Below are 26,475 nucleotides of genomic sequence, written 5' to 3' on the forward strand. Positions count from 1 at the left end.
GTGCTAGTTTTCTCTCCATGTGGAATCTATAAGTGTTACGTGTGTCTGATTCATATTTGTAAGTGTGACCGCAATTTCTCGAACCTCGGTAACGAGAAAAAGGCCGGAATCCCAGTAGTGGTTAGAAAACAATCAGTTAAATTCTAACTCGGACCAGTTTAGTTACTAAATGTTTGTAGAGTTGCTGAAAGAGAGAACTGAAAAAAATAGTCCAAGAAAGGAATATCTATGTAGGAAAATTGGGAGCTCGTGAATAGGTAACCAATGGGCTGAATACTGCTTGTTCGTTGCCTTTAGTATCGGCTTGTCCAGAGGACCCAGGAAAAGAAAACTGTGTTAACTATACACGAAAGTTAACTAAATTTGTACATGAAGAACGATGGGACGAGTGGAGTTTAACATTTGCATCCTGCAACAGTTCTAAGAGCTTTAAGTCTGTTAATTTTATTCACGGCTGTTAACATACATGGAACAGTGATGCCTAGATATTTATAGGACACTCAGTAGGGCTGCAATTGACCTTTAAGTTTAATAGTCCACTTTCATGGTTACCATTAGCGTGTCTTATTAAACACGCCAGGCTAATGTTCTTGCTAGCTGTTGTACAACCTTTTTTTTTCATTTAAGCACATCAATAAAACTTAGCTTATAAATTCCCCTGTAAATGAATAAAGAGAAATGAATATTTGTCAATGCTCAGTAATAACTCACATGGAGAGAGAAACTCAGAAGATTAACTGGTCTGTATGTTTCGACCTCCCTTCTGAGGTTCTCTTCAGCAGATATATAGGTGTACGGGTGAGGTTGTGCCTCACCCGTACACCTATATATTGTGCTATCTTTAGATATTTTTAGTCTTCCTTCATTTCCCCGCATCAATACTAGACATGCTATCAGAAAAATTGAACTCATCCTCTTCGCTCCCATTCTCATCACTTTCTTTACCACTTTCATCACGGAAATTTTGCTTTCTATTTTCACTGTTCCACTACTGGTATCTTCAACCCTACATTTAGTAGTATCACTCCTGCTTTCACTCTTATCACCACAGTCGTCCTCCAGACCCTGTTTCTCGATTTCCCATTTAACTTTATTTCCCCCCACTTGGGTTTATCAATGGGCTCTTGTTGGTTCTGTTACCCTAGAGTTGCCGCGCCTTATTTTAAAAGTACATCAAAGGCAGTTTGTTTCCAAAACATCATAACTTCCAAGCTGGTTGGGCCACGAGACGGCTGCCATCTCTTGGAACGGGAGGTCCCTGGCAGTCAAGCTCACTAAACAAACCATACCACAGGTGGACAGTGAACTCGTGGCGAGAGTCGTAAAACTCCAGGCCAGCACATAAGCCACTGGGCCACTGGAGTAGAGCTAGAGTTCGTCACGGCCACGCTGGCGGGAGATTAATCTGTAAAACTTGCGTTTGTGGTCATTGGGGCCTGTGTTAACCTCTCTATGGTGTATAAATATACCTAGTTGGGTGAATTTTGTTGTAGCCGACTGGCCCAGTGGCTTACGTGCTGGCATGGAGTTTTAGGAGTCGCTCACCACGAGTTCAATTTCCGTGGTATGGTTTGCAATCATGTCATTACGATTTCGTGAGTCAGTTAAGCTCACTGTTAGAGCGCCTCCTGCCCAACTGAAGTTGCTGCTGCTGCTGGTGGTGTTGTAGTAGTCTTGCGTGATACGAGAGAGGACGTCTACTTCACGGTGCCACACCGGTTCATCACCCACGACTAGGTAAGCTCCTCGTCTGTAGGACCCGCCACCAAAGATGACCGCTCTCATTCCCGTAGGCAGCTGTCCTTGTGCATTAATATAACTGTCTAGTGATGTAACAATGCTCACTTAGGTCTAACAAAAACCCACTGTGACCTCTGTAATCTTTTTTTTTTTTTTTTTTTTTCTCGCTACCGTTCACAGGATGAGCTGCGGATACAAACTAGCTGCTCAGACGACACAACTAAACTAACCTTAACTGTTTAATTGCCAGCCTCATCTGGTGGCTCCCTGATTGGCCTAACATTTAACGTTCTTTCCGATTTCCACTGTATCGTCCAATATTCCGCTGTAATATTGACAATAATAATCCTAAATAATTTTAATACTACGGTATGGTGCGGTAGGTTTAGGCCGCTTTAAGGTATTCGGTAAGTGGATATGGGATGGAAGAGGCAAGGTTAGAGGGTACTTGTCTGTGTTAGATTGTTTGATAGTGCCACAAGTAAGGTTACTGCGTAGGCCGTAGGGGGTTGTGAAGCAGATTACCGAAAATGAAAGGTGCGAGATTTATATGATGTTGGAGCCAGTTTAGTTGTACATCTGTGCGTGGAAATATAAACACTTAGCAACATAATGTGATCCTTTATTGACAGCGTTTCGCCCACACAGTGGGCTTTATTAAGTCACAAACGTTGTCAATAAAGGATCGCATTATACTGCTTAAGTGTTTATATTTCCATTGTGTCACAATTTTATACCATTTATTTACATCTGTGCGTTCTGGCTTTCTTAAGTACATTTTTATATACCTCCCTCTTTGATAAACACCGAAATGTTTTTGAAGTCAGCGAATGGGTCGGTTAAATGATTATGTGTGTTTATGTGTGTGTGTGTATGAATTTGTATGTGTGTGTGTGTGTGAGAGAGAGAGACTCAGCAATCAACATTTGCACCAATAACTCACTACAGTTGTGACCGGGTGTGGAAGTGTGAATTGCTCATTACTCTAAAATTTGTTCATGATTGCAGCCATGTATAAACGTAAGTAACCATTCTTACAGTATTCATTACCTTTGTAACTTGTGAGTTCATTACCTTGTACCTAGTTCAGCCATCAAAACTTTGGAGCCCGGTCCCTGGACCCATTGTGTACCTCTGTAATCTGTAAATACCTTTGTAACTTGTCATGATTGTGACTAGACCTACCTGGAGTTCATTACCTTTGTAAATTGTGAGTTCATTACCTTTGTAAATTGTGAATTCATTGCCTCTGTAACTTGCTCAGCTATCAAAACTTTGAGGCCCAGTCCCTGGACCAATTATGTACCTCTGTAATCTTTTGACTACCGCCCACAGGATGGGTATGGGGTGCATAATAAACATATTAAACTAAACTAACGTAGGAAAATAGAGGCGAAGAGGGAGTGGAGATATTGGCAGTTGCCATGTGTAGTAGGGGTCACGAGGGGTCAATTGGCTCTTCAGATAGAAGGGTTAGAGGGCAAAACTGAAACTCTTGTTTCCTGGAATGATAGGGCAAGGACATAGGTATGTACGTGTTTCTGGGGTGCACGAATTTCTTCGATTGTTATTGTTGTACAAGGGGCCAGAGCTTGAGGTACTTTATCTGAAAAGTTAAAACTTGAAGGGATGAGGATTTTGGAATGAAGTCTTGAGGTTAGAGGTTTTTAGGTGCTCGGAGTTGTAACATAGGCACTGGTAAAACAGCTAGAGAGGGGTCTGCAAGCTAGGAGTTACAACTGGTGAAAAGGTAGGAACGTGAGAGGTAAGAACCTCGTAAGGGTTGACCACTGAAATACCTGTGGTAGAGGCTACCATAGGTGCAGAGCTGCCAGGCAACTCTGCAGTATGACTATTATTACATTCAGGGGTTCGACTCGGGGAAGGAATCGAGCTAAATTTCCTGAATCAAGACCCCCCCCCCCCATTTCCTTCCTCACTGGTATCTAGAATCTTCTCTTAACGAGTCTGGACTACGAGGGAGGTAGTATTTTCCCGTTGGCGTAGTACATTCGCAGTTTATGGCAATCCCTTCTTTAGATATCGGATCTTGCTTTTATGATGGAAAATGCGACACTAATGAGAAGTGCTTCGTCGCAGTCACAGTACGAAAGGGGTCGTTCGCATGTTGGGCCATTACAAGTGTTTTCTCACAAACTGGACAATCTTCCAGTGATCCACAATATTTTGGCAGATGACTATATTGTCGGCATTTAGAGCACTGTTGAGGTCCTAAGTTCTCTCACCAGGACGTGTTGACCTCCTGTATATCGAGGAGGCTCATGTTAAACATCAGTTGAACTATATTGGTTGGGTACCATCACACTCCACGAGTAGGGCAGATGTACATTTCAACTTTGGGAGGTGTTAAAGTTCTAATTTTATTTGATCGTTTAAAACAGCCAGTGAAATCTTATGCTTAACTGTGTGAGGGATGCCGACAACCCCACAACATGAACTGAAGGCGGCATGTCTGTGTACGGGTACACGGTTCCGCCAGTAGAAGTCTTAATTTACTGGCATCGTCACCCCTCAAGTGAGGTTCCTTGATGCTGGTGAGGGGCTCTTGATCTAAAGAACTAGACCTGTGCTCCAATTCCTTGAATCAAGTCTGAATGCCTTAGTTCTTCCCAGGCGCTGTACGACCCCCAACAGGTTTAGCGTTCCCCCATGAATGTAATTTTAATTGGCCTCGTCAGCAGGTGAAGTAAGTTCTTGCGTGTATGATCACCTGGATAAGCTTCGGGATTCATTCACTGTAGTCTTTTTTTTTTTTTAGTCTAATTGGATTTTGTTTTAATTTGTTAGTGGGAGAGGTTTCTAGGCGGTGTATCTTTATAGGTGATCAAGGTTTGTGTGCTTCGTCATGGTCATTCTTAGCAGATGGCTTCAAGCCACTGTCCTTTGGCGCGCACACGATCTGTGACTCACCATTGAGTGGCTGCATCGGAGAGGAAGCTGGTTCACTAGTCAAGGTAAAGCGGGGATCAGAGGTACCAGAGTGGGAAGAAACAAGACTAATCTCGGGCAATAAATGGTTGCATGGAAGCAGTTCAAGTTCTGAAAGTCCATGGCTGTTCTGGAGTTGTAGAGGGTGTCAGTCACTGAAGATCCAGGAGGATAAGGCACTATCTGATTCAACTGATAATGGTGGCAAGTGGATCAGAAAAAAATGTCGTCATACACCTTCAGTAGCCACTCGTCTCAATCGGCACCCTCCAGTAGTACTTCTGTCATCAGAGATCCTGCCAGATAGCTACCTGGTCTCACCTGACAATCCCTAGATCTTATTTTCATTAGGTGGACTGACCTAACCACCATAGCACTACCAAGGGAAGCCACATTACAATATTGCCAGTAGCTAATTCTTTTTCTTTTGTCTAGTGACTGGATTTCACAAAAGGGGAAAGTATAAAAATTAATGAAGGAGGAGGATTGGAGGAAATCTAGATTCAGTTTGAAGGGGAGAAGTTAAATTCTTAGGATCAAGATCCCCTTCAATGCCATGACAAGGGCCATCCTCTCCCCCACATTTATTCAAGGGAAGGGAGAATAATGGTGAAATATAAGGAATTAACTATTAATATAATCATGGGAGAGCGCTAAACCTGTAGGATTATACAGCACATGTGGAGGGGAATGGAAGGTATTCAGGCTCAGTTCAGGGAACCGGAGCACAGATCCAATTCCCCAGAACAAGAGCCCTTCACCAGCTTCAAGGAACCTCCCCTGAGGAGCAATTAACTTTTAAAAGCCTAAGAGTAGCCATAGGGCCAAAGCAAGCACATAAAATGATGCCTGCTTAACCCTGTGTATCTAAACACAGCCACCCAAAACTGTTATTTTGTGATCCACAAATTCTACAGTAAACCACCTCTTCAAGGGGGGCTCCTTGGCGTGGTGAAGAGGCTCTTGGTCTGAGGAATTAGCCCTGTCGGTCTTCTTCCTCAGACCGAACCTAATTACCCCCCATTCTCCCCTCCCCTATCCCATCCTCCCCTTTTTCCATTCCTCCTCCTCCTCCCCACCCCTCCCTTTTGCCCTTCCTCTTTTTGGCCTTTGGGATTTCTCCCACAGGCGTGCTAGTTCCTAGGTAGGGGAAAGGACACCGGGGTCCATCCCATTCCGTTGAGGTTCTTGGCGGTGGCGTAGTTTGCCGTGGAATCTGGATTGCCTGGGGATGTCCCGATCCCTCTCCAGTATCCCGGAGTAGCTTTGGGTGTCTTTCGGGCGACGGGTGTATCTCTGGAAGCCACCTTTCGGATTCCGGGGGTGGTGGACGAAGGAGGTATGCTTTGTGGCAGATATCCGGCCGCCCTCTCTTTTGTCCACCGAGGTAGCTCGGCAGATGTGAGGTTGCTATCCCGGATTGCTGGTTTACTGGCATGAAGGGTAGGGTATGGCACGGGTTCCATGCTGCATCTGCGCTACTAGCGGTGCTGAGGTCCTCTTGGGCGCGGAGGGAGATTTCCGGCCCTTTCATTCCTCGTGGGAACTATTCCTCCCCACTTCTTTTTTTTCTTTTCTTTTCTTCTTTCTTTTTTTTTTCTTAAAAACAAAAAGCAAAGGAGTAACCTAACCATGGAGAACCCAATCCATGAACCCACTACCCCCGGGCCCCTTCTTGATACTGCACCCCATTCTGACCCTGCCTTGTGTTTAGACCACTCTTCGGACACTCCTGATGCCCCTGTACCTCTTGCTGGTGCTGTTTCCTCACCCGCTTCAGGTACTGGGGCTTCGACTGACTCCTTCGATTTGTCTGAACTCCGCTCTCCTTTGACTATGCTTCCGGCTTCTCCCTCTACGGTACGGCAATTTTCGAATCGCCCGCCCATTTCACGCTGGACCAACTCCGGTCCTACTCCTAAACGCCAACGTCAATCTCCTGATGATGCTCCTTCGTTACCTTCCCATTCTACTCGGAAAAGACCGACACGTCAAGCACTCCCTCTCCACGCTCAGTTTCGGACCACACAATGGACTAAATTCTTTACTTTAAGACCGACTTCTTCTTCTGCCTACCTTTCTGACCATAGTATTGGCAAAGCGCTCCTGCATCATGTTGGTAGAGATATTTCATTTCATGCTCTCAAGAGTGGTACGCGCATCGTCACTGTCCAGAATGCTACCCAAGCTCATGATCTTTCTCTCCTTTCGAATATCAATACTACTCCTATCACTATTGAAAAACATCTTTCTCTCAATTCTTGTAGTGGTACTGTCATTCTGCCCCATACCATAGTCCAACAGAATTTTCAGTCATGTGGCAATGACATTTTTGAACAGCTGGAACTCCAGGATCTCCCAATCCTCAAAGTAGACACTTATGTTCTTCCTGCCCGGGGGCGGAGACGTTACCCTTGCAATGTGGCTCGTTTAACTTTTGACAGCCGAGAACTCCCGTCCTCTGTATATGTCGCGGGACATCGGTTACAAGTTCGAAAGGTGATACCTACACCGCAACAATGTAGAAATTGCTGGCGTAATTGGCGAAATATTGCAGATCTATGGCCGAATGCCCAGTCTGTGGTGCCGACGACCATTCTAATACATCTTGCAGTCAACCTCCATCTTTCCTTAATTGTAATGAAGCTCATCCTTCGTACTCCCGCCGTTGCCAGGTCTACTTAAATGAACGTGAAATCCGTTGCCTCAAAGAGGCAGAAGGTCTCCCTTATGCTATGGCAGTTACTCATCTCCGCCTCCAAGGGAGACTACCCCGTGTTTCTTATTCTCGTGTTTCCAAACATCCCCCCACTTCTGGGGTCTCATCTTCTGCAGCCTCCTCTGTTGTTACCCCTCCCATAGCCACTCCGGCATCTAATCCTTTTGCTGTCCTTGGCTCTGACGTCCCGACTACAACTCAGTCTGTTCTCACATCTTCGCGTCCTTCCTCACAAGCCCCAGTATCGACAAGACCTCGTACGACACCTAATACCAATCGCCCCTCTACTTCTCAGAAGTCCAAAAAATCCACATTGCTCAAATCTTCTTTGCCCCTTCCTTCCCTTCTTCCACCTCCACACTTTACCTTTCCAGTCTCTGTACCTAGTTCTTCCCCTCTCTCTGGCTCTATTACAAGTGTGGAGATTCACCCTCCTCCTCATACTATGCCTTCCACCCCCGTCCCCTCCCAAGTTTCTCCCTCTTCTGCCACCTCCCAGGTTTCTGCCTCTTCTGTCCCCCCCCCCCACACTTCATCTCCAGTTTCTTACACTCTTCCCTCCCCCGCTACTTTGGTACAGTCCATTACTGTCCCAATTTTTACTCGCCCTCCTCCTTCTATCTCCAATATGGTCTCCCATACATCTTTGAATTCAGAAACACTTGAAGCCATTTCAGAATATATTGCAGAGACTAAACCTTCAATGGACACTGATTCACTTCCTGTTCCTTCTCTTCCCTCTCCTCCATCTTCACAACCCCATTCTTCGCAACGCTCCGTTCCTTCGCTACTTGAACGTCTTCCAATGCCACCACACGTTGACTTTTCTAACCCCTCTAGTCTGTAGGTGCCTTTACCTACAGATTCCTGGTATTTTCTTCATCGCCAATCATGGCCTATTTACAGTGGAATATCCGCGGCCTCAGGGGTAATCGGGGTGAGCTTCAGATGTTGCTTTCCAGGTTTGCCCCTGTTGGTGCTTGCTTACAAGAACCAAAATTACACTCGGCTGTCTTCCAACCTATCTCAGGCTATAATTTATTGTATTCTTCGAATCCTTTCTCAGATGGGACCTTTAATGAAAGTGCCCTTCTTCTACGCAATGATATTCCGTACTGTCAATTATTTGTCCATACCTCGCTGCATTACACTGCAGCCCGTATCCACTTGAATAAGTGGTTTACAATATGTTCTTTATATCTCCCTCCTTCTCGAGCATTTTCTATCCCAGACTTTGCCTTTCTTGTTTCATCCTTACCACCACCACTTCTGTTACTTGATTTTAATGCCCACCATTTCCTCTGGGGGGGGGGGGGTCTCATTGTGACTCATGTGGCATCCAGTTGGAGGTTTTTCTCGCCTCTCACCCCCTCCATGTTTTAAATACGGGTACTCCCACCCATTTTGATCCTCGTACTCATACTCTCTCTTGCATCAATCTATCAGTCTGCTCTTCCTCCACTGCACTAGACTTCACCTGGTCTGTTCTACCGGACTTACATGACAGCGATCATTTCCCGATCATTCTTACTTCTTCCTATTCACCACCTTTCCGTAGCCCTCGCTGGCAATTTGATTGAGCAAATTGGGATCTTTACTCACACCTCACTGCTTTTAGTGAGGTTCCTTCTTCATCCTCCATTGATGAGCTCCTACACATCTTCTCGATGTCAATTTATACCGCAGCTTCTCATTCTATACCCCAAACCTCAGGCAGACATTCTCAGAAGTACGTGCCTTGGTGGTCTCCTGCTTGTGCTCGTGCAGTACATTTGAAACATGCTGCATGGGGCAGGTACTGGTACAATAGAACCGCTGAGAGACTTCTTGATTTTAAGCAGAAGCATGCGATCGCTCGCCGTGTCATCCATGAAGCTAAACGCACTTGTTGGCGAGACTATGTTTCCACCATCGCCTCTGCTTCTTCTATGAGTGCAGTCTGGAAAAAAGTGAGGAAATTGAGTGGTAAATACTCTCCTGACCCGGCTCCTGTTCTACGGGTCGCTGGTGTTGATGTAGCAAACCCTCTCGACGTTGCCATTGAACTTGGCACACATCTGGTCCGTATTTCCCGAGGGCTCCATCTATGCCCCTCATTTCTTTCCTCAAAGTCTGCCAGAGAGTTAGTACCCTTGGACCTTTCTTCTCTCAGAGAAGAACAGTATAATGTGCCTTTTACACTTCAAGAACTGGAGGCAACGCTCTCAGCTTGCTGATCATCGGCAGCTGGGCCTGACAACATTCATATTCGTATGTTACAACATTTACATCGGTCAGCCCTTGTAGTCCTCTTACACCTCTTCAATCTTATTTGGGCACAAGGAGTTCTTCCCCAGCTGTGGAAATCTGCCATTGTTCTCCCTTTCCGCAAACCGGGTACTACAGGACATGATGCCTCCCACTATCATCCCATCGCTCTTACTAGTGCAGTTTGCAAAGTGATGGAACATCTCGTAAATTGACGTTTAATGTGGTATTTAGAGACACAGTCTCTCCGCTAGTCAATATGGCTTTCGTAACAGTCGTTCTACCATAGACTCCTTACTACGCTTGGATACGTATGTTCGTAATGCCTTTGCGATTAATCACTCGGTTATTGCCATATTTTTTGACCTCGAGAAGGCATATGACACAACTTGGAGGTATAATATTTTGGCCCAGGCCCACTCCTTAGGCCTCCGAGGCAATCTACCATCCTTCCTTAAGAACTTTTTAACTGACAGACATTTCCGTGTTCGAGTCAATAATGTTCTTTCCCCAGACTTCGTCCAAGCTGAAGGTGTCCCTCAGGGATGTGTTCTAAGCACAACACTTTTTCTCCTTGCTATAAATGATTTGGCCTCTGTTCTTCCACCCAATATTTGGTCATCACTCTATGTTGATGACTTCGCTATTGCTTGTGCAGGCGCTGACTGTCATCTTATTGCAGTTTCTCTCCAGCATGCGGTCGACCATGTTTCCACTTGGGCCACCACGCATGGGTTTAAATTTTCAAGTACCAAAACTCACCAAATTACTTTCACTAGACGCTCTGTTATCTCCGATCATCCTTTGTATCTCTATGGCTCCCGTATCCCCGAGCGTGATACAGTCAGGTTTCTAGGCCTTCTCTTTGACCGTATGTTATCCTGGAAACCTCACATTACCTCTCTGAAGGCAACTTGTCACAGCCGGCTAAACCTTCTTAAAATCTTTGCTCATCTTTCCTGGGGAGCTGATCGTCGAACTCTGCTTCGCCTACATTCAGCCCTCATTTTATCGAAACTCGATTATGGTGACCAGATTTATTCCGCGGCCTCTCCTGCTACTCTCTCTAGCCTTAACTCTATCCATCACCAAGGATTACGTTTGTGCCTTGGTGCTTTTCGCTCTTCCCCTGTTGAGAGCCTCTATACAGAAGTGAATGTTCCATCCTTGTCTGATCGCCGTGATGCCCATTGCCTTCGCTACTATGTACGCTCTCACGATCTACACAATCCTTCCATTTATAGAATGGTCACCGATATTAGTAGACATTCTTTATTCGTTCGCCGCCCCTGTTTGCTCCGTCCCTTTTCTCTTCGCCTACATTCACTCTTGTCTTCCCTTCAGTTACCACCTTTATATGTTCATGTAGCATCTCACTTTTCCCTACCCCCCTGGGAAGTTCCAGCTGTTCGGGTCTGTTCTTTCTCACTCCCTTGCTCGAAAGCTCAACTGCCTATGGTGGCTTCCCGCTCTCTTTTTCTTGATCACTTCCACTCCCATTCTCATGCCACCGCTGTGTACACAGATGGCTCTAAGTCTTCAGACGGCGTCGGATTCGCAGCAGTGTTTCCGGACAGCGTCGTGCGGGGGCATTTACTATCTTCAGCTAGCATTTTTACTGCTGAACTGTATGCCATTCTTGCAGCACTTATTCATATCGCATCTATGCCTGTGTCATCATTTGTAGTAGTCTCAGACTCCCTTAGTGCTCTACAGGCTATACGAAAATTTGATACATCTCGTCCCCTAGTTCTCCGTATCCAACTTTGGCTATGCCGTATCTCTACCAAACATAAAGATATTGTTTTTTGTTGGATCCCTGGTCATGTCGACGTACAGGGCAATGAACAGGCAGACACTGCTGCACGGTCAGCAGTACATGACCTACCAATTTCCTATCGAGGTGTTCCATTTCTGGACTATTTTGCTGCAATAGCTGCCCACCTTCGCACCCGTTGGCAACAACGTTGGTCAACTCTGCTCGGTAACAAACTTCATTCTATTAAACCGAGCATAGGTTACTGGCCGTCTTCTTGTCATCAGTGCCGAGGTTGGGAGACCACACTCTCCCGCCTTCGCATTGGCCACACTTGTCTTACTCATGGGTATCTCATGGAGAGGCACCCTGTTCCTCTCTGTGAGCAGTGTCAAGTTCCAGTATCGATTAGCCACATTCTGTTAGACTGCCCTCTCTATCAACGAGCACACAGAATTTACCTCCAACGTCGTCTTCGTTCTACTACTCTCTCTTTACCTTCCCTTCTTGCTGATGGACCCTCCTTTAATCCTGACTCTCTCATTGACTTCTTGACAACGACTGATTTACTCCACAAACTCTGATGATACTTTTCGCTCTCCCTTCAGCCCTTTCTAGTTCAGTCTCTTGCTGCCCTTTACCCTTTCACCATCCACTACCCCGCTGTTATCCGTAACCTATTACTCGTCCATCTCCCTTTTGCCACCTGATGCCCTCGCTTCCTTCCTGCCCTGCAGCGCTGTATAGTCCTTGTGGCTTAGCGCTTCTTTTTGATTATAATAATAATAATAATACAGTAAACCAAAGGAGCACTAATGCACGAGTAGACCAGCATCCATACTATGAATAATCTCCAGTTAGAGATAGACTAGCCTCCTAATTCAGTGGGGCCAGCCATCTGTCCACCAAAGAAGAGTGTTGCCCTCAAAAAAGCTACATATTCAGAACCATTGTACACTTCCAGGGAAACAAAGATAATAAGTACACCATATGGGTCTCTCATGCATGGCAAGCCCAAGGGATTATCAAAGCCAGCGCTAAACCCACTAGGGTCATACAGCGCTGAAGTCCAATGGAGCAGTACTAGTCTCCAAGGTTGCACCACTCTGGCATGGAAAGCCCCAGCTAGTACAACCCAAGGGAACATTAAAGACCATGATTTCCTCCACTAGGTAATGGTGTTTCAGAGGGTAATGCAACAGAAAATGCCGCATCTTAACATTCCTACCAATGGGTGCTATCTGGTGTGTAATCACACAAGCACCATGAGGCCTTCTACTGCAGCAAAGTTTTCTCATATGAAGATTGTATCCATTAGTGCCTATGAATGGTGATGCATTCTCATACAGTGCTAGTTGACTCTCATTACTTCTTGTGAAACCTGTTTCTAACTCCCACTTTATCACATTGCGCTGGTCTTCTATGTAAAACAATTTTTCTTTTTCCTAATTACACATGCCAAATGTATAACCTATGACTGACTACTGTATTTGTCTTTCCATTTCCTACAAGGAATTAGTTTAATATCTTTATTATGTACCCCATACCCATCCTGTGGGTGGTAGTCAAAAGATTAGAGGTACATAATGGATCCAGGGTCCTATAAGGACTACTCTGCAAAGCTATAATTTCTTCTCTTTACATTTATTGTTGAAATAAATCACAATGGGTGAGTGATCACAGTGGGGCCCAAGCTAACCTCCCTTTATGGTGTCTATGGTGTATATACCTAGTTGGATAAATCTTTTTAGTCAGCTGGTCAAGTGGTTGACACACCACTGGCCTGAGTGCCATGGGTGTAAGCCCCCATGTGTTCTATGATTTGTTTCCAATCATGTTATTACAATTTTGTTGAGATATTAAAAAATTCTCCAAATAACATTTTAAATGCTTTAATTGCAAATAAAAAGTAAATCCTAATTTTTGCCTGCTCAGTCTGCTTGTATTCAGTATTTACTGGTAGATTTCCCATGATCATTATTATTAATTATTATAATGTATTGGCAAAAATGTTAAACCCTTACTGAGAAAATTATTTTTTAATTTTTTGAAATCTTTGTTATTATGCCAAACTGCTAAACCCTTACTGAGACTGCTGTATAGTTTCTATCACAAGATTGAAATGGATGTTTGAGAACATGCATAGAAAAACACCACATAATTCATCTTCATTTTTTATATACAGTTGCACAATAAATTACATAAAATATACAAAGAGGACACCACATGTTGCTTTATATACTAATGAGCTCAGCCTATGGCCTTTTTCCTTTTATGGAACACAGGTGTGGCTAAAATTGTCAGAGTTAAGTACAGTTAGACATGCCAAGACAATGTCTTTGCACACACTATTCATTATTCACATTTGACTGGAAACAAAAATATAACTAAAAATACAAGTAAAAATGGAAATACATTTCCTTTTTGAAGACCTATACCTGAATAGAAAGATTGTAACATCCAAGATTCACACACAGTATTACGCACGAACTGTCTGAGCTAATTCGAGAAAGGTGGATGGCCACATAGGAGTTGACCAGATTTACACACTTCTTTTATAAATACTTACCCAAAGATACAATGGCTTTTCTGGTTCCCACCTCCACACTTTCTCTTTGGCAGATGTTTAGTCTCCAGTTTTCCATTTCCAAGCAAAAACAGTTTATCCTGGAGGTACACAATGAAATAAGCACTAGCAGTGCAACAAATATTTACAGTACTTTTGCAAATATAAAAATTAAACCATAAAGATTTCTTAAGCTTCATTCAAACGTAAAAAAATATTGAGCTATATATAATGTATGTATATGTATATACAGTATATGGACAAAATTAGCAGTTAAAAAAAATCCATACCTGCAGCTGGAAATGGTCAGTCTGTGCAAAACCTCACCCAAAAAGATCTCAATATGACCAGATCTACCTAGCAGAAAAAGAGGTATAAAAGCAGTGTTTCTCAATTTGCCAGGCTACCCACAAGTCGTTGAAAGTTATTACCTATTGCAGCACCCCACAGGGCATGGTGGCCCACTGTTTGAGAAACACTGTATTAAAGCATGGCCATCAGCGAAGCAGAGCTTGAGATGGCACTAAATAAAGCTCGTCTTACCATTTGAAATGAACAAAGCCATGAACGCTTCTGACACCCAGACCACTTCCTATTTATTATGCAGCAACAACTTTCTATAAATATCAAGAGATATCCTTTCTTGACTGTCATAAACTCTTTGTAATTAAAACAATAAAATATATCTAATGGACAGAGAAAATTAAGTGGCCCGAGGCTGAACACTGATATACTACACCATCGTAAATATCTCCGACTTCAACTGGGACATCATGAGACAAGTATCTGACAAAATCAGGTCATCAGCAGATAAATTTAGGTGACAAATAATCATTTATACAGAATTAAAATTGAAACTTAGTTGCTTACATATATGTGAATTCTTAAGATTCATAACATTGACAGACATGCAAAGGCCAACAATAACTAATTATACAGCAAGATGCATGGCTTGATCAAGAACCTCGGATAGCTACAGTGAAAATAAAATGACATCCACTATATTCACTTCTGATGGATAAATAGCTCTTCTTCTTATCCACATTCTTATAGATTACCGACTTTATGCTCATCAGTTCGGCATTTGAGGAAAAAAAATATAGTACATCACCTGTGATATATTGCTAGTCAATAACAAGTTTATCTTGCACATAACTGTATTTGTGATCACAGGGCTAAATTCTTACACCATTACCTGAGGAACATGTATTAAAAAACATGCGCTAAACCTGTGTGGGTTATACAGCGCCAAGAGTAGATGTGTACAGAGGTAGGGTTAGCATAGATGTCAAAATTGGTGCAGTAGGTTAGTTTCCATCAGAAAATCAAAGTGAGCTTACATCAAAGATAGGTCTTTGAATAAAAATATTAGAACAGGCGAGTTGGTGTTTAGATGTCGAAAGTGAATTCAGCATCCTCTCCAAGATATTATTATTATTATTATAATCAAAAAGAAGCGCTAAGCCACAAGGACTATACAGCCTCTCCAAGATAGAATAGCCTATTTAGATATGGTGAACTGATAGTACATGACCGTCCTCACTAAGGTCCCAGGCATTTCTCCACGTGATACCTGTGCGAGAGTTGCTTGTCTGATTTGAAAATGCAAATGTGTAGTTACCCAACCCAGCAGTGGTAGGAAGATGGCGACCAAGAATCTAATTGTAGTTCGATAGAAAACAATTTGATGTGGCCTAATTTGGACAAATGTTTTTGGCAGCAATTTCAGAATTGAGAGAATATTGGAGAATAGTCAGAAGGAGCACCTCTGCTAGAGATTGGTAGTTCATGAATAGCTGAGTCTGTGTTCACTGCTCTCAACATTGGTGTGTCTAGTGACCCAGCAAAAAATGACTGCTTTCTAGAAATGACACTGTCATCATTATACTGTATATGGACAATGGGACATAGCGAGCTGAATTTCTGGATAGCTTTTACTGTAACTTGCTTGGGTTGTCAGAAACAAATGAGACAGATATAGTTGCAATGTGTATAACAGCAATAAGCATGGTCAACTATAGTAAATGTACAATACTCAGATAACTTTATTTAGAAAAACAGCCACATACTGTATTCCACCTGGAGATTTGGAGCCCTCAATGTACTCAGCTATAGCATGAGAATGTGATTAATTTGTAGTAGATGTGAGCCTTCAAGCACATAAGGGAGAAGAAGCAAACTTGAATAGTCAGACCCTCCCAAGGAAGGTTAAAGTAAAATACTGGATGAATGCAAAGGAGAACTAAATTAATGAGATGTTACTATATTAGAACACTAACATGATTCTTACTAACATCTGATAATTATTTTGTACTCACAAAAGTCATGGAAGCAGACGAGAGAGAATGGGCATTTGCAATGGTCTTTCAGGGAGATGTTTACCTTTGTATACACACTTTAGACTGGGGAAGACAGAAAAACTCATACACAATGTAAACCTTGAATGGGATCAAGTTCAGAAAGAATAACGAGGGAGGCTGAGTAAAATAGGTGGTGTCCAAGGTCTAGCTTAGACAAAAGTAGGAATGAATGGAGGTGAGAAAAAGTTTGTCTATCAACTGAAGATAAATAAGCTCAAGTTTTAAGTAGGTTCAGCCAACTATGACTGGCACCTTTTAGGGAAGTTATGAGATCTTCACATTTGACTATCAAAGAAAAGAACAAGAAATTTGATCTCTCGTCTAAGGATACTGGAACCACTATAAGGAATATAAAATGGCTGAAGCTTCAACTCGTGCTATTCTTATCCTCTTTAGTGGCTAAAATTATTGGTAGTTTAGCATATTTTCACTGATACCACTCAAGCATTGCATAGGAATTGAAGCCCTGTACAAAATAATTTTACAGCTATACTTATACTGTACTTACTTTTATCATCACTGAAATCTTGTCATTGCTCTCGTAAATAAATCATTGGATTGTGCGCAAAAAAAAAAAAAAATGCAACACGATGTAAGACAGAATAAAATACAATACAGTATTAACTTTTCCAAGGCCAGCTCATAAATTACTGTATTCATAACTAGGATATTTTGATACGAGGCCAGATTATTTGTGTTTGTATTAATATTAACATTTTTACAAATAATCTGAGGAAACTTAATGGCACACAAAGAAGGAAGGTAAATAAATGGAGACTAATGTAAACAACAAGTCTATTTGGCACCGAGATTTATTTGTAACTTATTTTTATGTCTTTCATACTACTTTCCTAGAATATAAGGCTCAAATTACAGATTCACAAACCAGTAACTAATAAAAACTAATCTATCAATAATGGACTGACTTGGTGCACTGTGCTTTGTCCCAAAAAAAAAAAAAAAAACAGTAGATGAAATAAGTTTAATGTTTAGAGGTTCAGAATAAAGAGGGAATGTAGAAACATTTGCAACAATGAAAGCCACAACACTGCAATAAAGAACTGTATTTTTAATTTTCTGACTAATTAAATGTACTTTATGTTGAAGATTAAATGACAGATGACACTTCTGCAATGGGTAAATTTCCTGACAAAAATGTAAAGTGTGTGTCCAATGTAAATCAAAATGTCTAGATCCTATTTAAAAAAAAATAATTACTGTCAGAAAATCCCTTTATTAGTTTCAGAATAATCTAAATAACATCAAATTTTTAAGTTAAGTGGAATTGAATATGGTGTGTACTCCAACCACAGTACAAGAAAACCTACCATACACTTTACTATAAGAAACATGTTTACAGCAAAGCAAACTTCAAGTTAGAGCCTGTCACAAAACTACACCACTGTAACACACATTCATATATACATATATACACACACACACACAAATGTCAACTTCATATTGTACTGTACTACAAGAACCATATTTTCAGTTTTCATTAGGATAATTGTTAGTACTAATGCAGTACTAATGACAATGAACGACTGTAATATACCACAACATACTGTTTAATAGCAGGTTGATTATTACATTTAACCAAATCAATGGGATAACCTTTTTTTTTTTTTTGTACATCCATCTGAAAAACACACTTTGAATTTCCACACATTTTTAAAATAAATAATAACAATAATGAAAATGGATAATACAAATAATAACAATATAAATTAACTGGTGAATGTTTTAGAAAGATAACATACAATTAACCACTACTAAATATGATCAATTATTGAAACACATGACATGTGAGCCTTAAATTAAAAATAATAATGATTCTTTTAAATTAACACACTCGGTTAAAATAAATGGAGAAAGGTCCAATTCAACTTAATTATCAGGCATTCAACAAAATAATTTAGTACATAAAAATCTGTACGCATACTCTGACAGTGCTAAAAGAAAATCACGTAATAAAGACCACCATCAAAACACTACCTTACATGGAAGTAGAAATTATGGCACATCTATCGTGATAGTTTTTTTCTGAATCTTGATTCGCTAGCATTCCCTGCTTGTTGCTTATATCGAAAATATATTTTATATCGAGTGACTGCCCTGCAGCTTACCATATGTACAAGAAAAAACAAACTTGCTACTATGTATAACTAAGTGTTCATGAAAGTGAAAGTAATGACAGATGATGATGAATAATTAAATTCTATCTTCATGTACATAAATTTTTAAAAGGAAATGAAGGTAAAATTAAAACATGGAAACAAGATTAATAGAGATGACAAGAGGGTAAAATCCCAGGTGTCTCTTTTTGTACCATAATGTTTTCACTACATTATATCTACAATCTGTGTCATGAAACACGACAATTAACACAAGGAACTGACAGCATATTACCAAACCTGATTTAACATTGGGCAAAATTTAGTTAAATTCTATACACAATGTACTGTTCACAAGATATTTTAATTAAACAATTCACATGCCAACTGGCAACTTTATTGCATAAACTTGCAATATTCTCTCAATGTATTTCTGTAATTGCCGTGCTCCATGGCTAATAAGAGATCAGCAGGCCAATGAAAGATGACTAACAAAAAGCCTTCAAATGGAGCTGCCTATAGTCAACAAGAAACTCCATTCAACAGTCAAAGATATTGATTAGTCTAACCTTCCACCCATCTACAGAGATTATTAGCCGGGGCATGCCACAGTCGACTAGTTTAAAAATCACCAAATCGTGCTTGGAAGTCCACAGTGTCTTAAATTGTTACATTAGTTTTGCCTCTCACAAGTTACAAGCCTTGAACTGCTCACAAAAAACAAAGCCCATAAATGTCACTTGCATGATTTTTTGGTTTTTAAGACCAAGTATAAAGGAAAGGAGTAACTGTAGCAGTTCTGACAAGCACTTTTTATATAAGTAAGTTGCAGTAATTTTTAAATATAAAGTAATATTCATATTTTTGAACCTTATTGTAATTTATTTACATTGCTTCCATTCCAAAGCATCTCGTTTAAAATAATTAAATATATAAGAGATACATAATGGAATGTTTCTATGGTAATCCAGCATTATTCAGATATTCCAGTTCTGTAGACTTAAACTCTCAATCAATGAAGCTTCTGAATGAGGATTTGTATGCTCTTTGCAGTGCTGTATGACCCTTGTAGGTTTAGCACTTAGTTGTAATTATAATAATGTATGCTGTTTAATTCTCAACACTTGTTATGTTTCCTTCATAGCTTTTTACAACAACATACATCTTCAACAAATACTACTTACCTAACTCGTATACACAGTTTTATTACTTACCACTGCAACTTCAAAATACAAATAAAATATTTTATTTCAAAGCTTTTAGCTAATGAAAAGAACAGTTTTCTCTGAAATTAGGCACATACAATTTTGAATTCTTGCCCAAATTTTTACTAAAAGTTTCTAACTTTAAATAATCTGTACAAAAATACCATAGATGTTTCTGGGGTAAATGAAGTCAAATCTTCTCAGACATTTAAATTCATAAAAGTATCCAGATGATGTACTAATTTTCCTTACATGTTATTAGATATATGGACTTCCTGCAATAGATGTTTTATACACAACTGAGCATCATACTTAGAAAGGATTACTTGAAAGCCTGTGAAACGGTCTAAAATATAAAATAAAAACAAGGCATGTACTTTCGTTCTACCAGAGTCCAATGGCATTTTCTTCACAAGCAATTTCAATGCTCCTACAAGACTGCTCAATCTGTGGCTCCATACTGGCACGACACTACACTAGATTATCACAGCCATGATTGCTTGCTCTAGATTTAGTGACTGGACAGTGGCCCATTAAGCCCCAAGCCCAAAGCCTTTTCTGCATTTACAGCAGGAACAGGATTCTCATTGCTGTACATTTTACAATATTTGAATAAGTATAAAGAATGAAAAATATTATGAGATTCAATAAAGTAATAAGAAACAAACCAATAACATGGCAAAGATTATTTTTAAATAATATGATTATAATTAAAGAATTCATGATCTTCCTTAAAAATAATTTAAAGTCCATGAACTTTGAAATAATGTATATATTATGGTTACAGCCCAATTCCTGCAGTTGCAGACAATCTTCTCAATAAAGTGTATTGAGAGAGAATGTGCACATGCCACATTATTCATAACGCTAATGTAATTGCAGAATTTTACTAGCAAACTTTGTGTTCACCATCTACCCATCACACGACTTTATACCAGTCCAAGAGTGTAACAAGATTGACACCGAAGCTTTATCAAAAGTATTTTGTATCACTTAAAAATATTATAATTGGGATGGTGTGTTTTATCATAAAAGTATTTTATTTTTATCTATTGTCAAATAAAATTAAATATCTCATGGGAATACCTAATGTGCTTCCATGATGATTTTACAATATCTCTTATGAATAACATGACATGCTGTATGTACTTTCCTTGATACCTGAGGGGCCACTGCTGAACTCTAGAACATAACACCCTAGCCTCAACTTATTTCTAGTAGTTTCTATTTCAAGGAGATCTGATGGTAGATTCAGTTACAGATAAAATGCTCTGGAATCATATTTGTTGCAAACAAGCTTTATGCTTGCAGTTATTTATCACACTGAGAATAAACAGGACCATAAACACTTAAGTAAAAATCACATCAACAAGAATTCTGGCTATCGAAAAAAACATGCAGTGATAGTCAACAATCATGTTAACACCATAAAGGATTAACACCAGAATATGCACCAAGCTCAACATGCAGCAGGACGTATGGTGACGTGTGCTGAACCAATACATAACTCCTACAGTACACAAATTCATTATATCAGTCCATCTTTTGCAAACAATTATCTCGATTCAGTGTGTATCCAAGATAACCTGGATATTTTTCAGCTACTTATTACATATAATTCTATATATATATAGATATATTTTTTTTTTTTTTAACAAGTTGGCCATCTCCCACCGAGGCAGGGTAACCCAAAAAGAAAGAAAAAATCCCCAAAAAAGAAAATACTTTCATCATATACTTTCATCATCATTCAACACTTTCACCTCACTCACACATAAATCACTTTTTGCAGAGGTGCTCAGAACACTACAGTTTAGAAGCATATACGTAAAAAGATACACAACATACCCCTCCTTTAGAGTGCAGGCATTGTACTTCCCATTTCCAGGACTCGAGTCCGGCTATATGAAAATAACCGGTTTCCCCGAATCCCTTCACTAAATATTACCCTGCTCACACTCCAACAGATCGTCATGTCCCAAAAATCATTCGTCTCCATTCGCTCCTATCGAACATGCTCATGCACGCCTGCTGGAAGTCCAAGCCCCTCGCCCACAAAACCTCCTTTACCCCTTCCAACCTTTTCGAGGACGACCCCCTACCCTGCCTTCCTTCCCCTACAGATATATACGCTCTCCATGTCATTCTACTTTGATCCATTCTCTCTAAATGACCAAACCACCTCAACCCCTCTTCAGCCCTCTGACTAATACTTTTATTAACTCCACACCTTCTCCTAATTTCCACACTCCGAATTTTCTGTATAATATTTACACCACACATTGCCCTTAGACAGGACATTTCCACTGCCTCCAACCGCCTCCTCGCTGCTGCATTCACAACCCAAGTTTCACACCCATATAAGAGTGTTGGTACTACTATACTTTCATACATTCCCTTCTTTGCCTCCATAGATAACGTTTTTTGTCTCCACATACACCTCGATGCAGTACTCGCCTTTTTTCCCTCATCAATTCTATGATTAACCTCATCCTTCATAAATCCATCCGCCAACACAGCAACTCACAAGTATCTGAAAACATTCACTTCTTCCATACTACTCCTCCCCAATTTGATATCCAATTTTTATCTAAATCATTTGATACCCTCATCACCTTACTCTTTTCTATGCTCACCTTCAACTTTCTACCTTTACACACACTACCAAACTCATCCACTAACCTTTGCAATTTTTCTTTAGAATCTCCCATAAGCACAGTATCAGCAAAAAGCAACTGTGTCAGTTCCCATTTTGTATTTAATTCCCCATAATTTAATCCCACCCCTCTCCTGAACACCTTAGCATTTAATTCTTTTACAACCCCATCTATAAATATATTAAACAACCATGGTGATATTACACATCCCTGTCTAAGACCTACTTTTACTGGGAAGTAGTCTCCCTCTCTTCTACACACCCTAACCTGAGCCTCACTATCCTCATAAAAACTCTTTACAGCATTTAGTAGCGCTTCTTTTTTGATTATAATAATAATACAGCATTTAGTAACTTACCACCTATTCCATATACTTGCAACATCTGCCACATTGCTCCCCTATCCACTCTATCATATACCTTTTCTAAATCCATAAATGCAATAAAAACTTCCCTACCTTCATCTAAATACTGTTCACATGTATGCTTCAATGTAAATACTTGATCTACACGTCCCCTACCCACTCTGAAACAACCTTGCTCATCCGCAATCCTACATTTTGTCTTACCTCTAATTCTTTCAATTATAACCGTACCGTAGACTTTTCCTGGTATACTTAGTAAACTTATTCCTCTTTAATTTTTACAATCTCTTTTGTCCCCCTTCCCTTTATATAAAGGGACTATACATGCTCTCTGCCAATCCCTAGGTACCTTCCCCTCTTTCATAACTGACTCACGAAATCGTAATGACACGATTGCAAAGAAACCATACCATGGGCGGGATTTGAACCCACGGTCAGAGAGTCTCTTTCATACATTTATTAAACAAAAATACCAACATGTGCAACTCTTGCACAGATTGATGGACTGACCACATCGACTCAAGGTTGAGGGACTGATTACCTCGTTCTCCTCCTGTTCTTCACGTTTCTCCTTTGTATGGACTGATGAAGCCACTGTGTGGCGAAACATTTCCTCAATAAAGATACCCAAGAGTTGCACATGTGTCTAATTTATCAACGTGTCGGTTCTCTGAACCTTTCATCTACAAAAATAACAACCACTCCAACACTATATCCCCCCCTGCTTTTAACATTTGTCATGATCCCGTCAGTTCCAGCTGCTTTACCCCCTTTCATTCTACGTAATGCCTCGCACACACCCCACACTCGCACGTATATATATATTCATCAATATGACAATATTATAAACAGCTAATAATCTTTAATGCAAGTGAAAAATACCAAAAAAATATTCCAGCTACACCAGTACAGGCAAACAATACATAAATCATATCTAGATATACAAAAATTGCAATTATGAAAAGGCTTTCAGGATGAAACATTTTCATGGTCACCCAAATGTGATTTGGTATATTGCCTGATTACAAGAATATTACTTTAAGATGCCCCCAAGACACACACACATTCATTGACTGGCATACTTTTTCCAGCAATTTAAGGGAAGAAGCACTGCATATTAGGCCATGTGAATTTACTTACGAGATGTCTGCATGCCATGGGGAATCAGGCCATATGAGACCATTTATATTCTCATGTCAGAGAGAGGCAAGTGCAGTAGTAGGATGGGATTAAGGACAAATTTCTTGCCAAAAATATTAAATCACTAATTTCAATACAAAGGTTATCAATCAACAACCTTCAGTATATCTAGAAATAGTAATAAATATTCTTAAAATAATTAGATTGAATGCAAAATCAACATTCTTAATCTTCAGGTGTGAAATTTACTTAATATTTGTAAGTGAAGTGGAGAGCAATGAAAATATATTTTCACAAGTTATGCTATATCCTGACTGATATTTAGTTACAATAAAAAACTTTAGAAGAACACTGACTGGAAGCAATATCAACTATTTCTGAGTAACTTCACAGGTAGAAAAGGGTGACCTTTCATTAGGATTAACATGTGCAAATTTTCAACTATACTGTACATTACTGAAATAAAATGGCTTGATATGAAAGAAACTAAAATATAATTATTATAAACAAAGAAAATCCAGCTAAAGATCTGCTAGTCCTTTCAAAAGTCATTACTATATATACCTTGAACAATGAAAATCAAAAGAAATACATCACCCTCCAGTTGTAACACAAGCAATCCTTCTCCAATTCTACCAACAGAACTCCTACACGAACACTTAACTGTTGCTTATAAAGACATACAACATTGAGCAACTTCTATTACAACTGACAAACACAAAGCACTATTATCAACTTTTCTGGTGGAAAGAGAAGCACTGTCTTAAATAAATAATTAAAAAGTTGAAGGGCACATTCAAGACCTAATTGCACATACACAGTATATTAAATTAAACACTTCAAACCTATTAAGTGCCTCTTTACTCTAAGTTAGCATAATATATTTCAACAGTAAAGCTGTTACCCCATACAGGCTATCTTAAAAATAATCTTTGCTAGTGGTGAAAACTCAACAAACCAGGTCTTTATGACAGTTTTAAATCCAGGTTTTCTCTTCAATTTCCTGAAAGATAATCTGAAACAATCAGCAAGTATCAAACCTACTCATTCCTTGAGATTGTGTATTCAACTAGTCTAAAAAAAAGTCAGAAATTTAAAACCACACCAAAACATAACATCAGTTTCTACGATGGAAACCAGAACTATACATAGCAATTCATTTTAAACTATCCATTGCCATATTTTATACTCATACAAAAATAGTTTCCTGTGGAGGGTCATACCTCCTATCAATGGCATTTCCTGGTATGGTTTAAATCTGAATCTAGGGACAATATTGTGAAATGATGAATGTACAAATTTTGTAACCGGCCAAGATGAAAGAACTTACTTAAATAATACTGGCCAATCCTATTGCAGAGTCTTGACTAAAGAATGCTCCACAATATTCAAAGACATTCCTGAAATCACACCCTAGTCTTTGGTGAAAAGCTAAGATGGGCAGAAAGACAAGTTGGATGAGACACAGCAGAGCCACTTCTTGCTATTATTTTGGACAAATTCATCATGGTAGTCTGTTACTGTCACCATCATCAGGAGAAAAGTTCCTCATCATTCCTTATAGTCCTTATCCCCCATGTCAACACTCCCATCATCATCATCGTCATCCTGTAAATTAATAGGTAAATCTTAAATGTACATTAGTTAACAAGTTGCCTATGGCTAACCATAAGTGCCATCATTTACCTTACATTCGGTAAATTTAGTTACCAATAATGTACATCTCTCAAACAATGCTTTCTTTAGGTACTTATTACTATTATCTTTAGTTTTCTTTTTTTTTTTATCTTTCTGCAGCTATAACATTTCCTTCATAAAATGTAGAAGAACAAGGATGAAATGAGCAATACTTTGAAGAATATGCAAAAATTACAGTCCTCTTTAATGGGTTAACCAAATTAGGGATATGTTAGAGCAAACAAATTAAAAAGAAACAACTTCTGGTAATCTTCTTGACTCAGACACATGTGAGAAAGATCATTTTTTTTTTAATCAATCTGAATAACTAAAAGGCAGAGAAAAATTTGGATGGTCATAAAGAGAGAGAAATCATTTAAAATGCATCACTAGTGGAGGTCTATTAAATCTCAAGTCTTTGAATCCTGTACTAGTAATGTGGCACTAGCAAATGGGCTGCAAATCAGAGGTGTTTTCCCCACAGCCACTAGGAAATTAGGAATGAAGAGGTGTGGGAAGGCCCCTGCATTATGTATTACACTCAATGTCCTTACCAGAACAAAATCAAGGCTGCACGAATGTAGGAGGGTAACTCAACTAGTTTCCCAAGATATATGGGCCAAGAGCATAGGGCAAAGGCACCAAAGACCAATAGGTAGTAAGCTACTAAATGCTGTAAAGTTTTTATGAGGATAGTGAGGCTCAGGTTAGGATGTGTATGAGAGAGGGAAATTACTTCCCAGTAAAAGTAGGTCTTAGACAGAGATGTGTAATGTCACCATGGTTGTTTAATATATTTATAGATGGAGTTGTAAAAGAAGTAAATTCTAGGGTGTTGGGGAGAGGGGGTGGGATTAAATTACGGGGAATCAAATACAAAATGGGAGTCGATAGAGTTACTTTTTGCTGATGATACTGTGCTTTTGGGAGATTCTAAAGAAAAGTTGCAAAGGTTAGTGAATGAGTTTTGGAGGGTGTGTA

The 26,475-nt window shown here is 39.9% G+C and overlaps 1 protein-coding gene across 7 annotated transcripts in view; it reads right to left on the reverse strand.

Annotated features, from left to right (window-relative positions):
* Positions 1-13,569: 13,569 nt before the first annotated feature.
* Positions 13,570-26,475, reverse strand: part of ewg (DNA-binding protein Ewg) — an 82,680-nt gene continuing 69,774 nt past the window's right edge. For all 7 annotated transcript variants that reach the window (XM_070100091.1, XM_070100093.1, XM_070100095.1 and 4 more), the window contains exons 13-14: positions 15,460-25,425; positions 13,570-15,393 (exon numbers count right to left, since the gene is read on the reverse strand). In XM_070100091.1, coding sequence (XP_069956192.1) covers positions 25,369-25,425 — 57 coding nt within the window. In that variant the 3' untranslated portion in view covers positions 13,570-15,393; positions 15,460-25,368. The remainder of the gene's footprint in view (positions 15,394-15,459; positions 25,426-26,475) is intronic.

This window comes from Cherax quadricarinatus, chromosome 71 (assembly GCF_038502225.1).
Source record: "Cherax quadricarinatus isolate ZL_2023a chromosome 71, ASM3850222v1, whole genome shotgun sequence".
NCBI lineage: Eukaryota > Metazoa > Arthropoda > Malacostraca > Decapoda > Parastacidae > Cherax > Cherax quadricarinatus.